The sequence below is a fragment of the Epinephelus moara genome, chromosome 4, assembly GCF_006386435.1.
Source record: "Epinephelus moara isolate mb chromosome 4, YSFRI_EMoa_1.0, whole genome shotgun sequence".
In the NCBI taxonomy this organism is placed as follows: Eukaryota; Metazoa; Chordata; class Actinopteri; order Perciformes; family Serranidae; genus Epinephelus; species Epinephelus moara.
This window is the reverse complement of record NC_065509.1, coordinates 32052389-32072710: the sequence shown is the minus strand read 5'-3', so window position 1 is coordinate 32072710 and position 20322 is coordinate 32052389. Positions and strand designations below refer to the sequence as shown.

The following is a 20322-nucleotide window of genomic DNA, read 5'->3' as shown; positions in this document are numbered from 1 at the left end:
CCCTCATGATCAAAGATAGAGTTTCATCATCACAGTTTCATTGTGAGCATTAGCTTTCTGACTGGCATGAGCCGCATGGAATCGTAGCACATCCTTGTAAGCTGGATCGATATTGAAACATATCAATAAATTAGGTCTCTACTGAATTACTGTGCTGCAAGATGGCATTACATCAACCCTGGGGGTATGTGTAACTATTTAGTTGTTCCTGAGAGTTATGTTGTAACTTACCTCTGTGGTGCACTTGCTTTTTGTGCAGGACATAGCACTGCTCTGGAATGTACGGGAAAGCTTAAGAAATAATTTAATGATTTAAGTTCTCACTTTTCATGTCAAAGTATTTCTTCAGGTACACAGTGAGGAGGTCCCCAGCAGCTACACTGCCTGTATCTATCTGAATGACTCACTTAACATCTACTACAGAGCTCAGTGTAGTCAACAGTTCAAGGTTTTGATGTTTATGTTGTTGTTCTCGTCCTCCAGGGCTACGGACTTTGTGCTTTGCTGTGGCAGATGTCAGTGAGTCGTCCTATCAGCAGTGGCTGGAGATCCATCACAGAGCCTGCACCTCCCTGCAGAACAGAGCCCTGAAACTGGAGGAGAGCTACGAGCTGATAGAGAAGGTGTGCAAAGTGTAGAACTGATATTTGTTTGCGTGGTATTAGTTCCTGATAAAATTGAACACTTCATTGTGGAATGGAAGTGAGAGGCAGTCTTTCTTGATCTCGTAACACCCTGCATTTACTAACTGTTGTAAATGTACGAGGTTCATACAAAACATTTCTTTATAGGCCTCTGTTAGTTGGCAGGAAGAAAAAACTCAGCCTGGGCACAGACTCAAGGCCTCCTGTGTAACTAACGGGGTCGGTGCAATCACACCTGGGAAAGTGAAAAAGTGTAAAAAAAAAAAAAATGTGTGTATGTGTGAGGGAGATTCAAGGTTTCACCAGCAGGTAGAATTGGTGTTACTGTGAGGTGGGTCTATGAGGAAGCGCTAGTCAAACACAGGAAGCCACAGTCGTAAATCAACCACTTGGCACGTTCCTCACGGCTGCTCCTGGCCGCCCAAAACAAATGGAGGCAATCAATCATGAAATAAACATAAAAGCTTTCAGGGAGGAAAATGTAATGTGCATTGCTTAATGGGCAGAGTGTGGCACTGATGCTGCCAGGGTTTGGGGTTCATTGCTCCTTGGGGCCACCCGTATTTAAGAATGCACGCAGTCACGCCACACGGGGGCACAATGGAGTCACGGTGAAATTTGACAGAGACATTCCAGCACTGTGTGAGTCATCTGAAGTTACTCCTTCACATCACAATGCTCCAGTGTGATCACTTTTGTGAAAGGAAAATTCACGAACTTCACTGATATCTGGACTACTTGCGCTGTAACTCAGATAAACCACCAGTAACTGGACAACATTTCTCAGGTGTGTTGAATGCAACAGATAAATCTTTCAGTCCTGTGGTCTCCTACACTGCAGCAAAGTTATTGCTTCTCTTATTAAACACCAGAGGCCTCGTTACAGAAAAATATCCTAACTGCTGCTCCTTTCTTCAGTTTCAAAAATAGGAAAAATAGCAGTTCCTATCTCCTGATTCCTCTATCCAATAGAAAGGACATTAAACTGTTTGCTGTGGTCATTTGACTGACACAAAAGAACATAGTGATTGTTTTTAGTTGTTATGGTGACGACACACGTCAGTGGGGCTGTAAAGTTTGTCACACAATCACTAGTTTGGGAACTCCGTTTTGGCCTATTTTCCTTATTAAACAGAAAAAATAGTCCTGTACACCAATCTAAGCTTCTCCCTTTCACCAAATTATGACTAACCTTAACTTAATAGCCTTGTTAAATTATCGTAAAACACACTTCATTTAAACTCAAAATAAAATTCCTCAGAACCACCTTAGTCTTGTTAGTCATCTAATTAGGTGGTCCACTGTTCCAACAATCACTGACTGTGGTCTGGTTGAAATAAACCCTTAATTTACAGAGTTAGATGTAAAACGCTGTGTATCCCAACACTCTTTGTTCGTCTCAGCCGTCCACTGAGCAGCTCTCACTCGCTCTTAGGAGGCAGCTACAGTAACGTAACATCATGTGTCAGCAAACATGCAATTAACATTAACAAAAGAAACATTTGTAAATGTAACGTCACAACTCCACTGCTCATTTGGTTGTTATAGAGAAACTTAGTTAGCCCACTGTAGTGGTAAGGGTACAAATAGAAATGGCTGCTGCTCTGGCTGTCCTGCTATAGTGAATTGAATGGGAGTGTCCGTTCTACTCTCATTCTATTTCTGTGGTCCTATCCTATCTAAGACCTCCTACCTTATCTTAACTTAAGAATCCTAACGGTATCAGGAAGTTTTATTCTCCACTTGGCACTCATATCATGTGTCATGCTTTTATCTTTAATAAGAATACGTAGATACTGGAAGGCTACTCAGCATGGAGAAGATATAATATTAACAGCTCTCACTCATCACTGGTTAGCTAGCTTGCTATCATGGAGTGCGAGTAGTCGGAGGCACTAATTGTGTTGGTAGAAGAGAGGAGACCCTACCCTTTTTTTAAGGGAGTTTTCTTCTCACTTACTTAAATGTATTGTTAATTAAAATGAATTAATTCATTTGAGTTATTTATTTAAGTTTAAGTGTCATCATACATTTTGAGTAGGCTTTCAGTCATTCATTTTCTGTGTTCATGTTGTTCCCCTGCAGTTATTTTAAAATTAGGACAGGGTCTAAGCCATCTTAATTTACAATTTCTAACAATGGAAATCCCCAAGTTAGGACAGGTCTTTGATTCTTTTTGGTCCTTGGTAATTCAATAAAGATGTACAGAGTATTAATAAACGAACGCAGAACCAGTAAGGACAGAAAGACAACCCCAACCACCCATCAACTCAAAAACAAACAGAGAAAGCCAAACCAGTCAAAGGAAATTTAATAGACGAGAAATAACGTAACGTCCTTGATCCAGTGTCAATATATGTTGGAGGTGAAGAGCCTTCTGGCCAGAAGTGAGCAGAAAGAGACAGCTACATTCCTATCCTTAAATAAGATGCAGTAGGGAAACATGTTTGTGTACTATCAAAAAATCTTAAATATCATCCTTAACTAAGATAAGATAGGATTTTAGTCTTAACTTCTGACTTAGATTATTGTTCGTCCACTAGCACCAGACAGCATCTACCAGCATTTGGCCAGTCACTGGTGTTATGGTCGCACCCTGGCTCGGGGGTTGAAATCCTGATCCAAGTGGTTCTTGTATCATAATCCACACAGAGTGCCTTCAACAACAAGCACATGAACAATAGAACAATTCACATCAAACCGGCTCATAAGGACTCATCAGCTCGAGTCATGTTCCTCCTCAGGCAAAGTTCTCCGTGCTGTGTGGTTCAGCAATGATTAGAGAGGACAGAGCTACAGATGTATAGGCAGCACGGCTCAGGTCACGACTTAAAGAGCTTCCCCTGCCTTTCCTCTGCTGCTGGCTCCTGTCTCCCCTCCACCCCTGGGTCTCGTCAAATCTTTGACCCCGTCATGGGCCCATATAAGCCCACAACCCACCCAAAAGAACCACCAACGTTCCTGGGAAAAAAAAAAACCCTCCAACAGTATTTTGTGGGTGTTTTTGTGTGGGAGAGATCGTGTCTGCAGATGTACACACACACAGAGGCACAGTAACTGATCCAAAATCTCTTAAGCCTGTGGTGGTTTTTCTGGCTGATAAACAACAGCAGCTGATGAAGGGAAAAACACGAGTGAGTGAGTGACACAATCCCGGTTCACATGTTTCTCTGACACATGACGTTTCAAAGGCCTTCCTCTGCTGTGACCGCCACTTACAGACTTTTTTTATTGACCTTTTTTTCTGTCTTTTTCTCATTTGTGGTGTAGAACCTGCAGCTGCTCGGGGCCACAGCGATAGAGGACAAGCTCCAGGATAAGGTGCCCGAGACCATTGAGACTCTGATGAAGGCGGACATCAAGATCTGGATCCTGACAGGGGACAAACAGGAAACAGCCATTAACATTGGTACGAGTCAGATGCAGTTTTATGAAGTTGGGAGACTCACAAGGGGCCAAGTTATCTGCACTTCTACTCTTAGTGTGGGGCCAGCTCCAAAAACACTGGATCCTACATTTCCCATAATACAACTCTATTGCATAATCATTAGACTCCCCTGCAGCCCAGTTGCCAGAGGTAAATGTACATCTCTGCAAACCACAGATATGTTGCATTCGCCTGTTTCATATGTATCATATCAACATTTCTAAAATGATGTAGTTCTGATTACGTTTATGAGCTGACTTTGTAATCTCCTAAACTAATTAGCAAGCCAGCTAGCTTGGCTTTTGTGACTGACAAGCACTCACAATGTTTGCTAGCAGTTATCGTGTCAGTGGATTATCTCACCAGCTACAGTAGTTCACTAATTAACCATGAGATTATGAATAAACTGTCTGGTTCTATGGTCACAAAGAAAAAAATATGAAATCTTGGTAGCAAATTAGCATGCCAGCTAGCTTTTCCATTTGCCTGACAAGCACTTGCAGTGTTCCCTGGCGGCTACTATGTTAGCTGATTTGCTCACCAGCTATAGTAGTTCGCTAATTACCCATGTGAGTATGAATAAACTGTGTGGTTTTATTGTCACACAGAACAAATAGTGAAATCCTGGTTGCTTGTTAGCTAGCCAGCTAGCTTTGCCATTTGACTGACAAGCACTCACAATGTTCACTGGTGGCTAGTGTGTTAGCTGATACAGCAGTTTGACAGTTAACTGGTATGAAAAACTGTGTTTTTATCATCACAAAGAAAAAACACTAAATCCTGGTAGCTAATTAGCAAGCCAGCTAGCTTGGCTAGTGTGTGTGGCTATTGTTTGCTGGTGGCTACCATGTTAGCTGATTAGCTCACCAGCTGCAGTAGTTCTTCAATTAACCCAGCGAGTATGACTAAATTATGGTGGAGATGTTGGTGGATAGCATGACACCTAAGGGAGACGGCTGCCAAGCTGGAAATCACTACAGACCCCTGTTCAAGACTAACAAACAACAACTAATGTTTTTTAGCAACATCTGTGACATTTACAATGACGATTGTGGCACCAGAGCAGAGTATTTTAGGTCAAAACACGACCTTTTATGATCCATAACCAAGTGTTTTTTGTGCCTAAACTTAACCACAGAACTGTTTCAACATAGCCACTAGGTAATAATGTACAAATGCTAGATCCCGTTACTGTGCAGAAACATACAATGCCAACATTTATTCTGGGGATTATGTTGCTTCCTGCCTCCTAAATGCCCACTTCTGTCAAACTCCAATCCTCCAGCTGGTAATACAGGCTGTCTGTTAAAAAGTTAAGTCTCAAAACTAAACTGAGATTTAACTTTCATATCCACTGCACAGGTTGGCTTGACTTGATTAAATTCACTTTTGGTAACAGGTCCTTTTCTCCAGTGGTGTGGTGGAGGGTATACGCAGGTACAGTAAATGGGGTATACTCAACTTTTTTGCTTATTGTTAACAATATACCCACCTATCAGCCAAAAAGCTAATGAAATATATAGGAAAGTATATCCAGTTCCTCCTGGGTAACCTGCCTGTCTACATAGTATTACACTCAACTCATCAACAGCCACACTACCACTGTTTTTTCTCTCTTTTGTTTTCCACTGTGGATAGTCTCCCTTCAATATAAGTGGTATTCTCTTCTGTTTGCCATAGTAACGCAGTGTGAAACTGTCATGACATCATCTTCAGCGCAACACTTGCTGAATCCTTTCATCAGCAACCAAACAGAGAAACATCTACACTTTGTAAATTATACACCGCAGTTTTGTGGGCTGCCAGTTTTTAAAATCTGGGTCAAGTGAATAAAAACATTGCGGTTACTATTGACTGTCTAAAAATCCAAAAATGGCCGGTTTGTGCAAGATGTCGTGTGTCGCAGTAATGACGATTATCTGACCAATCAGTGGTGTGCAGTGTTTTAACTCTGCCTTCTTGTATCAGCTCAGCTCACTTGGAAGAGTAGCAGTTACTATCTACAACTTTTGTCAATAAAAAAAAACGAAAAAGGGCGAGTCAAGTTGAGTAGAGCCGTGCAGAACCATGCAGTGGAAATGCAACATTACTTGTCGTTGTCAGTACACTGAACTTAATATGTAAGATTTCCCCTTTCATGCAAACTTATTTAAATTCTGTTTACATCCACATATTCCCATTAATATGTGTGCCTCACGACATGCCCTGCTTGTGCACTTGGCCTGAAATCAGTTGAAAAGTCACCGGTGAACCTGTGATTGATTGTCTGCCAGACTCTTACAGGTACTCCAGTCAGACCTGTGGTCATTCTTCACCCAGCAAGACAAACTACTGACAGGCTGAATGCTTCTCTGTCACACATATCTAGTAAAAGCATCTGTCGCAGAATGCTAGATGATGTATGAGCACGCTGCACTGACATGAAATAAATAACAGGCATGTGTACACAAGGAGGCAGCTCTCACGTATCTGGCCCCTCCAGAGGTTTTAGCCTTGCAGATGTTATCAGAAAGGTGAATGACGAACTCTGATCCACCAGTTCAGTTTCCTTAATTGGCCTTGGTGTCATGGCTCTCACATGTGGCTTAATGTGACGAGCAACTCTACCTTGAATATAGTCAAGCTTTAAACATGAAGTCCAGAAAAATAGATATGAAAAGTACCTCCGTTTGTGGCTTTACCTACCACTGTGGCCTGACTGAATCAGCCCTTTGTGCCCACAGTGCCCAGATGTGAGGGAGCTCCGCAGAAGCACATGCTCACTCCAAGTATTTTTACAGGACCGCCGTTTGACTAAGTTGCTCTTTAAAATCTCGGCTCAATATTGACTTTGTTTTTTACTATTTTCCTCACTGAAATACGATCCTCATTGCCAGGGTTAATGGTGCACCTTTTGCCACATTGGACTGGTGAATTAAACCAATTAAGTTTAGATTATTCTACATTTCAAGGTGGCCTGAACCACCCAAGTGCCACTCTTGGCACAGAATTTTAAGTATAAATGCAGCTGAGTTTACTTATTTTTTACATATTTATGATATTGAAGCATGGCAGATCCTTTTAAAGACTGTAAAGACTCTTACTGTTTCACTGTGTTCCTCATCCTGAACTATCATAATAATAATAACCATGACATAATGTGCAGTAACTACTCTGACATTGTGTCTGACTGCCTGAGGAAAGAGACATGTTTGCTCTGGAACACGCTCCCAGTGCTGTGAGCTGTGTTTTAAAGGGAGTTTAACATATGTAATGCTAAGGACACGTTTAGACTCCCTGAAAAACTTGGATGGGCTGGTTTTAAAGGATGCCGCAATGCATACTTCAGCAAGATCCATGACTGTCTCAGCCTGTGAGTGCACGTTCACACTTTATATGATAACCTGCGTGGACCTTTGTAAGATTTCAGAATAAAAATCCTGAATCATTTTGGTATGAAGAAGTTGGGCTGACTGGCACAATACAGGCCAGTTTTGTTCCTAAGCTCAGAAAATTAAGCAAACTAGACTAATACATGCATACAGTGTGACACCATTTTATTTGATGTATGTCAAGTATTAAGGCATACAGTAAACACTATTCATGTTTTCCTGTAATTTGTATATTTTATCTCACACCTATGTATGTGAAATCGATAGTCTGCTTTGTAATCCCATCTGGGCTGGGTATTTAATGATATAAGATACTACATCGATATCGATATTGATATAAAATACTACAGCGATACTAAATCGTCTGAGTAGATTTTTGTTGCTGGACATAATTCAATCAATATAAATGCATCGCTTTGATGGAGACGAACTGAATTTGTGCTTCATTGCATTGCGCTGCAAAAGGGCTGAAAATTAGCATCCGCACCTGGGTATCATGTTTCCATCACTGCTGATTTGGGCCAATTAGAGCTGGAGCCAGTGAATACTCGTGACTACTGCAGAGTCAGTTGTCCCGGGAATGAACGCTGATTGTGACCTTTCCCACCAAAGACAAAAGCCAGATGTTTGTAAGTGTTAGTTGGTTTTTTTGTCCAGTGGAAAAGGGGCTTAAGTGTGTACTTTGTAAATCGATGATCACAAAAAGTTGGGTGTGAGTTCTCCTGTAGGTGTAGTCTTGAGGTTAAGGCAAATCTAAGGTTAATAAACAACTTTGTAGGTGACAGATTTGATGGCGTATCCAACAAGTTACAAGATGATCCAATGCAAGCTGACGAGAACATGTGTCAGGCACACAACGCTCTGTGAAAGGCACTGCCCCCGGGTGAAATACCAAGTTTTTAGGGAGTCCCAGAACAGGTCAGAAGTAAATAAAAGCTCACGTTTCTCACTTTATTGACACTATCACAGATGAGAAGCACATAAACAATGCTGTGTAAAATTTGTCCAGAGGGTGCATCGCTACCTTTTAACAGAGCGACACACAACACCTTATCTGCCCACGCAAAAATACTTTCCCACCTACTTCACCAAGTGCAGCCATTATATTGTGGTCCCTGTTCTTCCTTCCTTCCAAAATCAAGAGTTTGCTCTGTAGCTAAACATTGTATCTTTAATTGTTGCTCCCGTCGCAACATTTGAGATTACTGTGACTCGAGTGTCCCTGCTACACATTCCTCAAGTCCTGTGGGAGCAGTGTTTAGTTCCGCCTGAGATGGAGAAAGGCCAGGAATTCAACTTTCTCTGGTGAAATAAAAAAGGGGCAGTTTGGCCACAGTCAAATGAGCTTAAGGTAAACACATTAAGCGGAAGGGCTGTGGCAGGAACTGACGAGGGGGAAGGGAGCAGAGACAGTGTTGAGATGGGGAGACATTTTCCTCACATTGGCAAATTTTTGGACGTTTGCACCTTTGCACTTAAGAAAACAATCTGCCAGACCCAGACCCCAGCCCTGTTTGGTTTTGACTCTGGAGGTGAAACCCTCTCATTTCCTCACGCTAGGCCCCCTCCGTGTGTACTGTGTGTGCATTATTGTGTGTGACTGCGTGTTTTTTCGTGCATAATCTTATCTCAGTTTCACTCACAGAAAATGCCACCCATGAATTCACAAAACATGGGCTTTGTGGTAACCCTCTTAAAGAAACTAAAATCCCTTTCCAGACAGAAGCAAAGTGTTGAAGCCCACAAATATTCGTGTGGTTTATGCCACAGATGGCAGCCCTTTCATACGGCCACGGTTTGAAACTGAAGGCTTCAGTCTGGGTTCGAGAAACATTTCTGTTTTCCCCAATGGGAGGCTCCCTCTCCCACCTTGCTGGTGACCCTGAGCATCTGTCCCAGCCAAGAGCTGAGGGGAACGCTCCCCAGAGGGCCATGCTGGGTAACTCAGAGTTGTAACTGCCTATTAAAACAGGAAACTGACAAACTCTTGTAAACCAAACTCATTAGTTATGTCCCGAGACACTGGCTGTGAGCTGTAACATTTTAATTGGTGTCCCTTAAAATGTATTGCTACATAATTATTACCTCCCTCCCTGATTTGTTTGATTTTGTTTTCTTCTCTTTTATTTTTAGTTTTGTCTGTTTAATCTGTGTGTTTGTGCCCCAAGGTAAAGAGGCTTAATAAATCTAAAGTAAACTACAATTTCATAGATTAAGTAATTTGAAGTATTTCCTGCTTATTTTCCAGTCTTTCACAGTCCTCTAAATTTACTCTGTAAAACACAGAAGTTCATGTTCTGTCTTTCTGTTTTAGGACATTCCTGCAAACTACTGACCAAGAACATGGGCATGCTCGTGATCAATGAAGACACTCTTGATGTGAGTAATCAGCATTTTGCTAATCCACAAATTCACATCCTTGCATACAGAACTAAAAACCTCATCAAAGCATAAAAAGCTCATCAGTGTTTCACAAAATGTTTTACTAAAGGCCCGTAAACGTTTTTTTGCGGGCTCAGATCCATTATTTTCAATGTAGACGTGCGGAAGGGTCACTGTCATGGTGCGCCTGTTTTTCAGAGCACGAATGTTCCACCCTGAGATTTATGTTGTGTTCACACTACAAGCGACACAGCAACAGGCTACATATCATTTTCAATAAAAGCTGCTAACGTGAAGCCAGAATCTGACACCTGATATGTGTCGCTGCGGACAGATGTGACCCTCTACAAATCAAAGTTGAGCTGGCCTGGACTTTTTTCAATGCTCCAATGACACAATGAAGTGTTAACCAATCACATGTTTTTGTTTCTAGCTGTGGTACTGTGTCATTTAGCTTAGTTAGCTGATGCTATGCTAGCTTTATGTGCATTGCAGTGCACACAGGGACACAATGGGGCAGCGAAATATGATGTTAAAATAAGGCTCAAACATCGATCAAAAGCATAGATACCGTTTGGACAAATACAAACTTAAGATGGCGTTCAGTTGAGTTACTTTGTGGCAAGCTGCAGACTCACCCAAGCCCTGCCACGACGTAACCACATTAATGAGCATTTGAGCAGCACTCCAACGACTACTTGGTGATAATGTAGGCCATCATGCTGTTGCCATGTCGCTCTGAGTGTGAACACAGCATAACAAAGTTCAACTTTTGGAACACAGCAACACGCTCCTGACTATCATTACAAACTTAGTATCAATACATCATTTTTTTATAGTAATTCCCATGTCCTGTCTGTACATTCTCTGCAGTTCATATCAGTGTTTTATACATTTAAAGATGAATTAGAGGTCACGACTAATAATTGCTCAAAATAATTGACAAATGTCATTCATGATTTTTTAATATCTTGACAGATTTTTAATCAGAATATAGAACAGATACTAAATTGATTAACAACTTGACACCTATTATATTTCCATAATAGTTTAAGTAGTTCATTAGTCCTGATTTTGAGGGTAAATATGACATAATGAGGACATCCATGAGTTTAATAATCCCCTGATCTCGTCACCCAATCCCTGTGTAAAAAGCTGTCTCGAGTCTGAAAGGATGAGGCCTCAGGGAGCCTCAGACACACACACACACACACACACACACACGCGCTACCCCACATCCCAAATCTGCCTTTAACATCTTTAAGACACCCAGCAGAGAAGTCTGTTGACCCCCCGGCAGGAGAGCCGTGTCTGTTGTTTCTGAGATTGAAAAGGGCAGGTCCCCGCACTTCCAGCAGGAGAAAGCTAAGCTGAGGAGCCACAGATGGAGGAGAAACCTGACTGGGTTTAGTTTGTCGGACAAGCAGGGGGGATATGGCGAGAAGAGGTGGGCAAGGGAGGGGAAAGCAGCAGGGGGGTGTTCGGGGGTGATGACGGACGGCCTTCACTCTGTCAGCCCGTCGTTAAGCGTGATAAATGAAGTTGAGGTAGAAATTTGGGGGTCGGTGCATTCATAAAGCATGCGGGCCGGCGCTTTGAAATGTCAGCTCTCATTCTCCTGTGGTTGAACAGATGCTTACATAAGGCAGTTTGTTAAAACGCGAAGGGAGAGACCTCTCCGCCAAGACTGAGGAGGCACAGTGAACAGAGGAGCAGGCAGCAGGGCGGGTAACTCTGAGTGCTCTTGTGCTGCAAAAGAGAGTAATTGGAGCATGTCTTCCCTCTTTGCTGTGTTTACAAATGGTTATCAAAGGGAGGACAAAGTTTTAGACATCCTCTGTGCTAAATCTTAGTAGAGCTGATATTCCCTGAGTTAAAGTTGGTCTCAAAGGTGGGATTGGGTCATTGTGAACAGCTTTGTCTTCGGTGGGTGTGTTTAATCATTTGGAGAGCTAACCGAGCTGCATTAGTGTATGAATCTTTATAAAATCACAGATAGATTTGGCTTTTTTTCTGTTAAAAAAGGTCATTCGTGTAGTTTGATTATTTACAACAGTGAAAAAAAGGTCAGAAAATTAATAAAATAAAAATCCAGGGGAAAATGGGATTGAAAAAATATAATTTATAGTGCTTACTTAGGCTTTCTCTCAGAGAGTTGTAGGTCAGAAAAGTTGGAAAAATGTGTCCACCCACTTCTGACTGAGCTGGTAGGTCCCCCTTTGTGGGTGGCTTCAAGCCTAAAGACAGCTGATGACGTTACATTCACACAAATGTCCAGATTCCACATTATGAGTGTCACGTCCTGTTGGCTCTATCACTGAAGGCTCTATATCAACAGTGGAGCTCAGTCTTTACGGGACGCTCTTGTAGATTTCTGAATGGACGGCACATACCCATTCCAAAGCCAAACACTAGCCAGTCACATAGGCTAAACTGCTCATTATAGCCATAACAAAGAGGCTTTAGGAGGAGACATGTAGCATTAGCGCTAAAATTCCTCAGTGGAAATTAGGGGGGGAAATGGCCGCTCTACTTGAGGAAATGTTAAACTTTGCTTATCACAGTGGGTGATGAATAGATTGTGCCCCAAACAAGGTGAATTCTTTCTCATACACATGGTAGACTGGCTCATAAGAAGCATACACACATGCACACACACTGAGACGTCATCTAAAATCACTCTGTTAACTGAGATGGATAGGATTTAATTTTTGCTCTCTGGCTGAATATAGATATCACAACCTGACCTGTGTGTCTTTCTCTCACACACACACACACACATACACACACATGCCCGCCCACTGCTCGCCATCTCGTGCTGTTTTACAGACCCCATCAGGGATGGTTAAGTCCTCGCAGCTGCTCTCTGCTTGTATCCTCTTGCTCAGTTTCTCTCCTCTGTTAATCCATCATCTCTTTCTGTGCGTGTCTCTCACTCGCCTTCTCTGGCTTTGTGAAACGTAAAGCCCCTTTCTCCAAATATTTCCTTTAAGCTGGGGTTTCAGAGTTTTGTTATGCCAAGCGAACGTTGCCTGGTCCCCCTGGTACAATCTGACTGCCTTGACATATCTGACCTCGACACCAGGCCGGACCCCTCCCTCCCTCAGCGCTGCTAATGGCCACCATTTTTTTAATGATTACAGCTGTTTGAGCATCTGCATGGCACATTAGGTTTGATACTATGCATTTTATCATTGCTCTGTGTCTGCCCATCGAAGTCTGTCTTTTTGAAGTCATTCTTAAAAACACTTTATACTTCTACGTCTTATTGAAATTGTTGCACATGTATTACATCTACCTGCCCCTCAGATAATGGTTACACACAGGACTGGTTTTATTTTCAAATGGCTTCACCATCTGTGGGAAGATGATTGAATGATGAATACAATGATGATCTCACCACTCCATCCATCCACTCCACATGCCCCTATACCAGGACAGTAAATCCTCTTGTCAGTCTCATATTTATTGCGTTTCATCATCACTCATCATCATAGCTGTATATACAGTATAAGCAAACACGATCCATTCTCAGAGCTCGTCTGTGTTATCACCTCATAGCCACGGTCTGAGTTTAATAAGCACTGGAAACATAATAAATATCTAAAATATGAGGAGCAGCTGCTCTGCAGCAGTTTGAGAGCGGACAGATCTGTCTCATCTATTTAACTCTAACGTGAATGAGAGACAAGCAGTGTTGAAGGAGCTACTTTGAAAGCATAGATTTGCAAGCAGCCATTTCTTCACATATTAAAAAAAAAAAATCACAGTGACAATGTACATATATTAAACCATAACAAAATATTATACAAAGAGGTAACATGCCTGCAAAATAAAATAAAATAAAATAAAACAAAGTAAAATAAAATTAAATTAAATTGTGCCCCCTTGCTCCCAGGTCATACATGAACAAAACAAAACAAAATACCACACGATGAGAAAGTATAAGGAATGTCAGCTTTGGTTTTGTACCCAATGTCCGTCAGTCACACACCTTCCTTCAGAAACTACAGTCCAGGTGGGCATATTGCACTGACCAGGATTACTTAGTTAGCCAGGTAATTTCTGTAGAGTAGAGAAGCAATGGTGAAATAAAATTATAAAATGCATCCTGTAGTTAATGACACAAAAAAATTGCAAAGATGTACTTAAACGACTTGAATCACTTTGCAAATATGAATAGTTCACTCTCCCCAACACTAGAAACTAGATGAATATTTACAGCCTTGATTTAAAAGCTATTAGTGCATTTTTGGTGTTGCTCTGTGACACCAGCAGTGTCAAAGTTAACGCACAGATGGTGTTTCATCTTTAAAATGCATGATATAAACAGAGAAAAAGACTTTTCTTGTGTGTCACACTACAGCAGATAGAATATAAATTTCACTGTGAGTCATTATCAGCCTCCATTCATCTTCAGTCCTCATGTTAAAGGGGTTTTTTTTGGGGAGTTTTTCCTTATCCGCTGCGAGGGTCATAAGGACAGAGGGATGTCGTATGCTGTAAAGCCCTGTGAGGCAAATTGTGATTTGTGATATTGGGCTTTATAAATAAAATTGATTGATTGATTGATTGATGTGCCTACGAAAAAAGAAAAGAAAATTACAACTCACAAAAACCTTCAAGGACAGTTCTCTGAAAACGTAACTTAGAAACTTCTAAACTCAGAAACTTCTTTGGGGCTGAAAAATCCAAAGAAATGGTGGACGAGGAAAACAATGATGTTGTAACATTTGCAATTAATTTTGTAATTAACCATTGAAATGTTGCTAATGTAGCACAGGGTTTATTTTCATTTTATTAAAAATATATTTTCTTACACTCCATCATTGTACAGCGATCTGTTGTTCATAAAACATCTCAGTTTACTTCACAAACATTATTAATCTGTTATCCACAGATGTTAATGTGCACTCATTTAATCTAACAACAATGCATATCTCCTAGCAACTATAACACTACATTATAATGACTAATGACACTAATTAAACTAACATTCCTGACGTGTTTTTTCCATCACACAGAGAACAAGGGAAACACTCAGCCACCACTGTGGAATGCTGGGAGATGCCCTCTACAAGGAGAACGACTTTGCTCTCATTATTGATGGAAAGACTCTCAAGTACGCCCTCACATTCGGAGTGCGACAGTACTTCCTGGACCTCGCCCTGTCCTGTAAAGCTGTCATATGCTGCAGGTAAGATTTACTCCCGAGACAATAAAATAAAACAGACACAATAAATTCCACTGACCAAAATGAAAGACGATGTTCTTTCTGCAAAGACTTTACGCACCGAATCTGCTTCTGCACTGGAAAAACACATACTATACCGTACTGCACACTACTCACAAGGTAAAGTAATTTTCAAGTATCCATTGTAATGCAGCAGATCAAAAACTGTATGAAAAAAAAAATCTTAAATTTTCCACTTTTACAATGTCATAAAACTGCATATTTTTAGCCCCAAACCCAAAGATGATTTTCCAGTGATATGAAACAGATAAATGAAGCAAATCCCAAAAAACAAGAAGCTTAAAGTCAGTAATGTTCAGGCATTTTAGCTTCAAAATAACTTAAATTAAATTAAAAGCTTTATGGTCGAACTACAAAGTATTTTGTCTTTGCCACAAAGGTCATTGAGTATTTTATGGCAGCACTTTAAAAAGTGTGATAGTTGTAAATTTAAATGGCAACTTTCAACATTGTGCAGGTACACTGTTGACCTGCCCAGGCCACATAAATAATACAAAGTACTTAAGTACTCAGGCAACCATGACGGGGCCTGAGCCCAGAAATCAGCACCATGTTTTCAGAACAACAGCAAACCCTCATGACTCAGTGCATTACGTCAAAGTCGTATTTATTTTTCCTTCACCTCTACCTGCCTTTGCCTCGTGCGCACTCTGCGGGCACTAAGAGACACCAGGAGATGAATGAGGCCTCTTAAACCTTGAGGAGTACAAACAGGAACAATTTCACAGCTTAAGACAGACACGCAGTTTACGACATCATCTCTGGAGACTCTCTCTGTACTGTACGCTATCCCCAAACCTCTGGTACTGTAAGAGGAAGCTGCTGTATGGGAGGCTGTAGATGTTGCTGTCAGCGCGGGCATAAAGTTAAATTTGAGGTCTTGTAAAGGAAGAGTTATAAGTTGTGTCACAACCATCAACTCATGGAAGCATCTGAAACTCAGAGGGGATGTTGAGAGTCTGAGACAATCAGCCGAGCTTTAGAGGTGACCCTCTCTTCATACAGATGCTGTAGGTTATTCAAAGTAACACTAGTGATCTTACAGCACAGCCTGACCACTTTGTCCAACTTGTTCTTGTTTTTAAGGCTCAGATTACCAAACCAACAGACCATGTTAAAAGAAAGAACAGACTCAATAAAAGCAGAATAGAACAATTTCATGATTGTCCTATTTACATCGAAACTCCTCAACTTCCTTAGAGAGAAAAGGCGTTGATTTGCCTTTTACAGATGCCATCAGTGTTCACATCAAATTCAACTTGTCATCTAAGACAGTGCCCAAATACTTAAACTGCTGCACTGCTGCTTGATTACACAAGGAGCAGGCAGGCAGGCAGGCCTCCTCCGAAAATCAATAAACATCTCATTGGTCTTAGACACATTAATGTGGAAGAAAGACTGGTCACACCAATTAACAAATTCATCCAGTACTGGGCCATGATCATATTCACCCTCTTTGACGTTTTCATGTGCTATTGCATTAGAACAGTACAAAGTAGATTTAATGTCTTTTTTTACCCTGACCAACAGAAAAAGGTCTTTTTAATGTCAAAGTGAAACAGATTACAGACCTTTGACAGGATGAGATTGGAGACTGTGCGTACAACAACAGCTGCCAGCTGCTTCACCAGTCTCAGCTTTATCTGTTTTCACTCCGACATCAAAAGCCTCTTTTTCTGTTGAGCAGTGTCTAAAAAAGTCACATTGAATCTACTTTGATTTAATGTTGGAAGACAAAAACATGGAAACCTACAACTTCTACAGGCTTCCTCCGATACACATGCTACCACCAGCTGCCTCACGTGACTCACGAGAGCTTGACCATGAAGGCTAATGCCACATTTCCACTGCATGGTACAACACAGCTGCACTCAACCCAACTCTGCCTTTCTTGGTTTTACTTCAGTAAAGGCTGTGGACAGAAGCTACTGGGGATTAAATGCAGTCTTTACAAGTGCTTTCTCTCCTTTGGCACCTGCTTTTTCCCTCATTCTTAAAGGTATACTATGCAGGAATTGTCAGATACTGTTAGTAAACAGTATGACCAGCTATAATGAAAATGAAAGTCAACCCCAGATTCTCTTTGCTTAATGTTTTGTCTCTTTATATATTTGTATTTTTTTTTTTCCCAGCACTGTGTCTGCAATTTTCGTAGCGTCCTCTTGGATACATGCTGCTCACAGTGAAGCACCTGGTTGCTACCTTTTTATAAAGTCCCGACCTGTTCCAAACACAGTAAAATAAAAAGGCCAAAATAAAATGCAGGCAGAGGGCAGGGTCTCTGCAGATAAATACGCTGCCACACACTTCAAGTGGGCCGTAAGTGATGATTGAGAGGGCTCATTTTTGTATGAGTCGTATACCTTTAAAGAATATTTTGCATAAAATGCCTCTGTTTATTTTTCGGGTGTTCACACAGTTTGGCACGAGCATACGCCTCACACTACAGTTCTACAAAGTTAAGGAAGAGCGTTGGGTTTTGCTGATCTCAAGAATGAATATTATTTTATACACACCCTGATGATACTGCCCAATACTGGGAAAGTAGGAAATAGAATTTCCTGGACAGCACATTCTTGAGTGATATATATCATCTCACATCTTCCCTCCATTATAATGTATGTCTTGCCTCGTCCTTTATGCTGCACGGTGTCTGACTCACTGTTGTAGCTCCAGTTTTACCACAACGCATTAATTGTACTTGATTAACACAAATCAATTTCTAATTTCATTTCCTTTTCAGAGTATCTCCTCTTCAGAAGTCAGAGGTGGTGGAGATGGTGAAGAAACAGGTGAAGGTGATCACGCTGGCCATCGGTGATGGTGCTAACGACGTGGGAATGATCCAGACAGCTCATGTCGGTGTGGGAATCTCAGGCAACGAGGGTCTGCAAGCAGCAAACTCCTCCGACTACTCTATTGCCCAGGTAAGCACAGTGGCAGAGGTTTACACTAAGGCTGCGGTGGAATAGTCTTTTTGCACTGGAAGTTTCCTAATTGAGCAAAATGACCCAGATGTGTCTCAGTGGCAGCCACGAAGAAAGAGCAGGTCGAAGTCTCTAACTGCTGAGAAAAGGTGCTTCAGTGCTTCCTTTCTTATCTCCTTTAGTACAGAGTGCACTAAACCATTCTTTATGAAAGGAAAGGAGATAATGCCGTCCCACTTCAGCGTGGCAGCAACATTAGAGTGATGCATCCTTTGGCAGTTCACGAAACTATCGACATAACCAACAAGGGACGCCGATCATTATGCAAAGTTACCATTGCTTATCAAGCACCTTAGTAAAGAAGTAACATATTTCACCGGTTTGTCCACATTTACACAGCCCGCATGAAACAACATGGTGGGAACACATGGGTCGAAGTATCTGAGATGCACTTTTAGTAGTTCAACTTCAGACTCTTGTAGTTTCACCAAGGCAGGCCCACGTCAGTAACATCCACCACCACATAATTACTTAGCAAAGTCCAAGTGCAGTCAGATTCTCTTAGTAGCATTTCCTGAGTCCTTATAAATTCTCCTTTACATTTTTCTTTGACCTCATGATTTTTTTCCATTTAGGTCAAGGACAACTGGTTAGGAAAAGACATAATTGTAATTTTTTTTTACTATTTCCCAAGTGTGAAAAACATATTGCTTCTTCATTAGTGCTTGGAGATGGAAGACATAAGTATCTAAAGTGGGAATTTAACCAGTTATTATTGATTTTGAATGCATAAATTAAGATTTTTAAAGTAGCTTTGACAGCTGTGCGATACTTCGACCTGATCCTGTCCCATCTAAAGTCAGACAGGGTCAGAGAAAATTATGCCAAGGCACTTAAGTCTCTCAATTTGATTTATTAACTGCTTAACTGCTGATAATATTCAAACTGTATTAACAGAAGACAATTGTGAAAATTTGTAGAGCCAAACAATGTAAAATCAACACGTTCAATTTTATTTTAAGCTGTTTCTGTTGTGACGAGCATTCATAAAGTATGTGCAGAAAATGAAAACCATAAGACCAGACTTCGTACTTTGCAGTGTTAAAATATGATTTTAATTTTATCAAAATACATTTGCTTTTAAGCTGCAGGTGCATGTTCTCAGTTCAGCAGCAACACACTGACATCCATGCCAATTTCTGTCTCCTTAAACTCAGATTCCCCAGATTGTCAGCCCCGTCATGATTGTCGTCTCAAGTGTAATATGTGTTAGTGATAGCTGGGCACATTGTTCAGAGTAACAGTAGATCATGTCTGCTGGGGCATTAGCTTATACAGTGAAGAAGTAACACCTGTAAAACAGGCATCTGCTGACACCTAACTCCAAACTCATATATGTGATACCCATAAGCAACAAAAGCTGCAGAGTTCCTGTATCATGGCTCCGTTTCTACACAGCTCGCCACTCAGTACATCATGTTTCTATTACAGCCACAGGGCTTGAGAGTATGGGAAACCAATAGATGACTACAACACAGTACGCTCTCTGTACTTCAGTATGCAATTACCATTCAAGAAGCCTGGGTTTGTCTTAAAGTGCCCCTTTCAATCGACATGACATGTAAAATTGTACGTCTTTCAGAGACACGTGGCCTCCTATAATCCATTTAGGTTGTGTTCCAACATTAAATTAAATTACACCTCCAGACTTCCACTGGTGTTTTCCTTATATTGGCGTAACGGTACATTAACTGTAATTTGCAGACTGCAAACTGAAATCAATCCTTGGAAGTTGTTTAACTTGTTTTTCTGTTCCTAGACATGATTTATATTAATGTTCGAGAGTATCAGATGAGTTTGTTGCTGCTGTAGGTTATAAGGGAGCTAGTTTCTAAGATTTAACACTTGAAAGCTCAGAGTTATCTGTTTAGGCAAGTGGAGAGTGAAGAGGCTTTGGGCCGAGGCACCTCTGCTCTCCGTCTGTCATCAGCTCAGGTTTGTGTTAACTGATGTTTGATCCGACCATTGGAGGGGTCAGACAAACTGGGGGTCGCCACCGTGCTGTCAGTCCACCAAAGAAGACTGTGGTAATGCTGAAAGACAAGCAGGCCTTCAATAAACAGAACTGTGTTTGCCCAAAAATCTAAGTTTAATTCTACTCATCCTACCTCCTACTGTGGTTTCTATGACAGTGTATTAGGGCCATTGCAAGTTTAAAAAAAAGAGCCAGGGTAGGGGGGGTATTAATCCGATTAAAAACTCAGAATTTACGAGATTAAAGTCAATAATTTTCAGGAGATAAAAACTTGGATATTTT

General features: G+C 41.1%; 1 protein-coding gene across 3 annotated transcripts in view; it reads left to right on the top strand.

Annotated features, from left to right (window-relative positions):
• Positions 1–20322, top strand: part of atp8a1 (ATPase phospholipid transporting 8A1) — a 146096-nt gene that overhangs the window by 81639 nt on the left and 44135 nt on the right. For all 3 annotated transcript variants that reach the window (XM_050041623.1, XM_050041624.1, XM_050041625.1), the window contains 5 exons: positions 484–623; positions 3915–4053; positions 9757–9821; positions 14849–15021; positions 17822–18005. In XM_050041623.1, coding sequence (XP_049897580.1) covers positions 484–623; positions 3915–4053; positions 9757–9821; positions 14849–15021; positions 17822–18005 — 701 coding nt within the window. The remainder of the gene's footprint in view (positions 1–483; positions 624–3914; positions 4054–9756; positions 9822–14848; positions 15022–17821; positions 18006–20322) is intronic.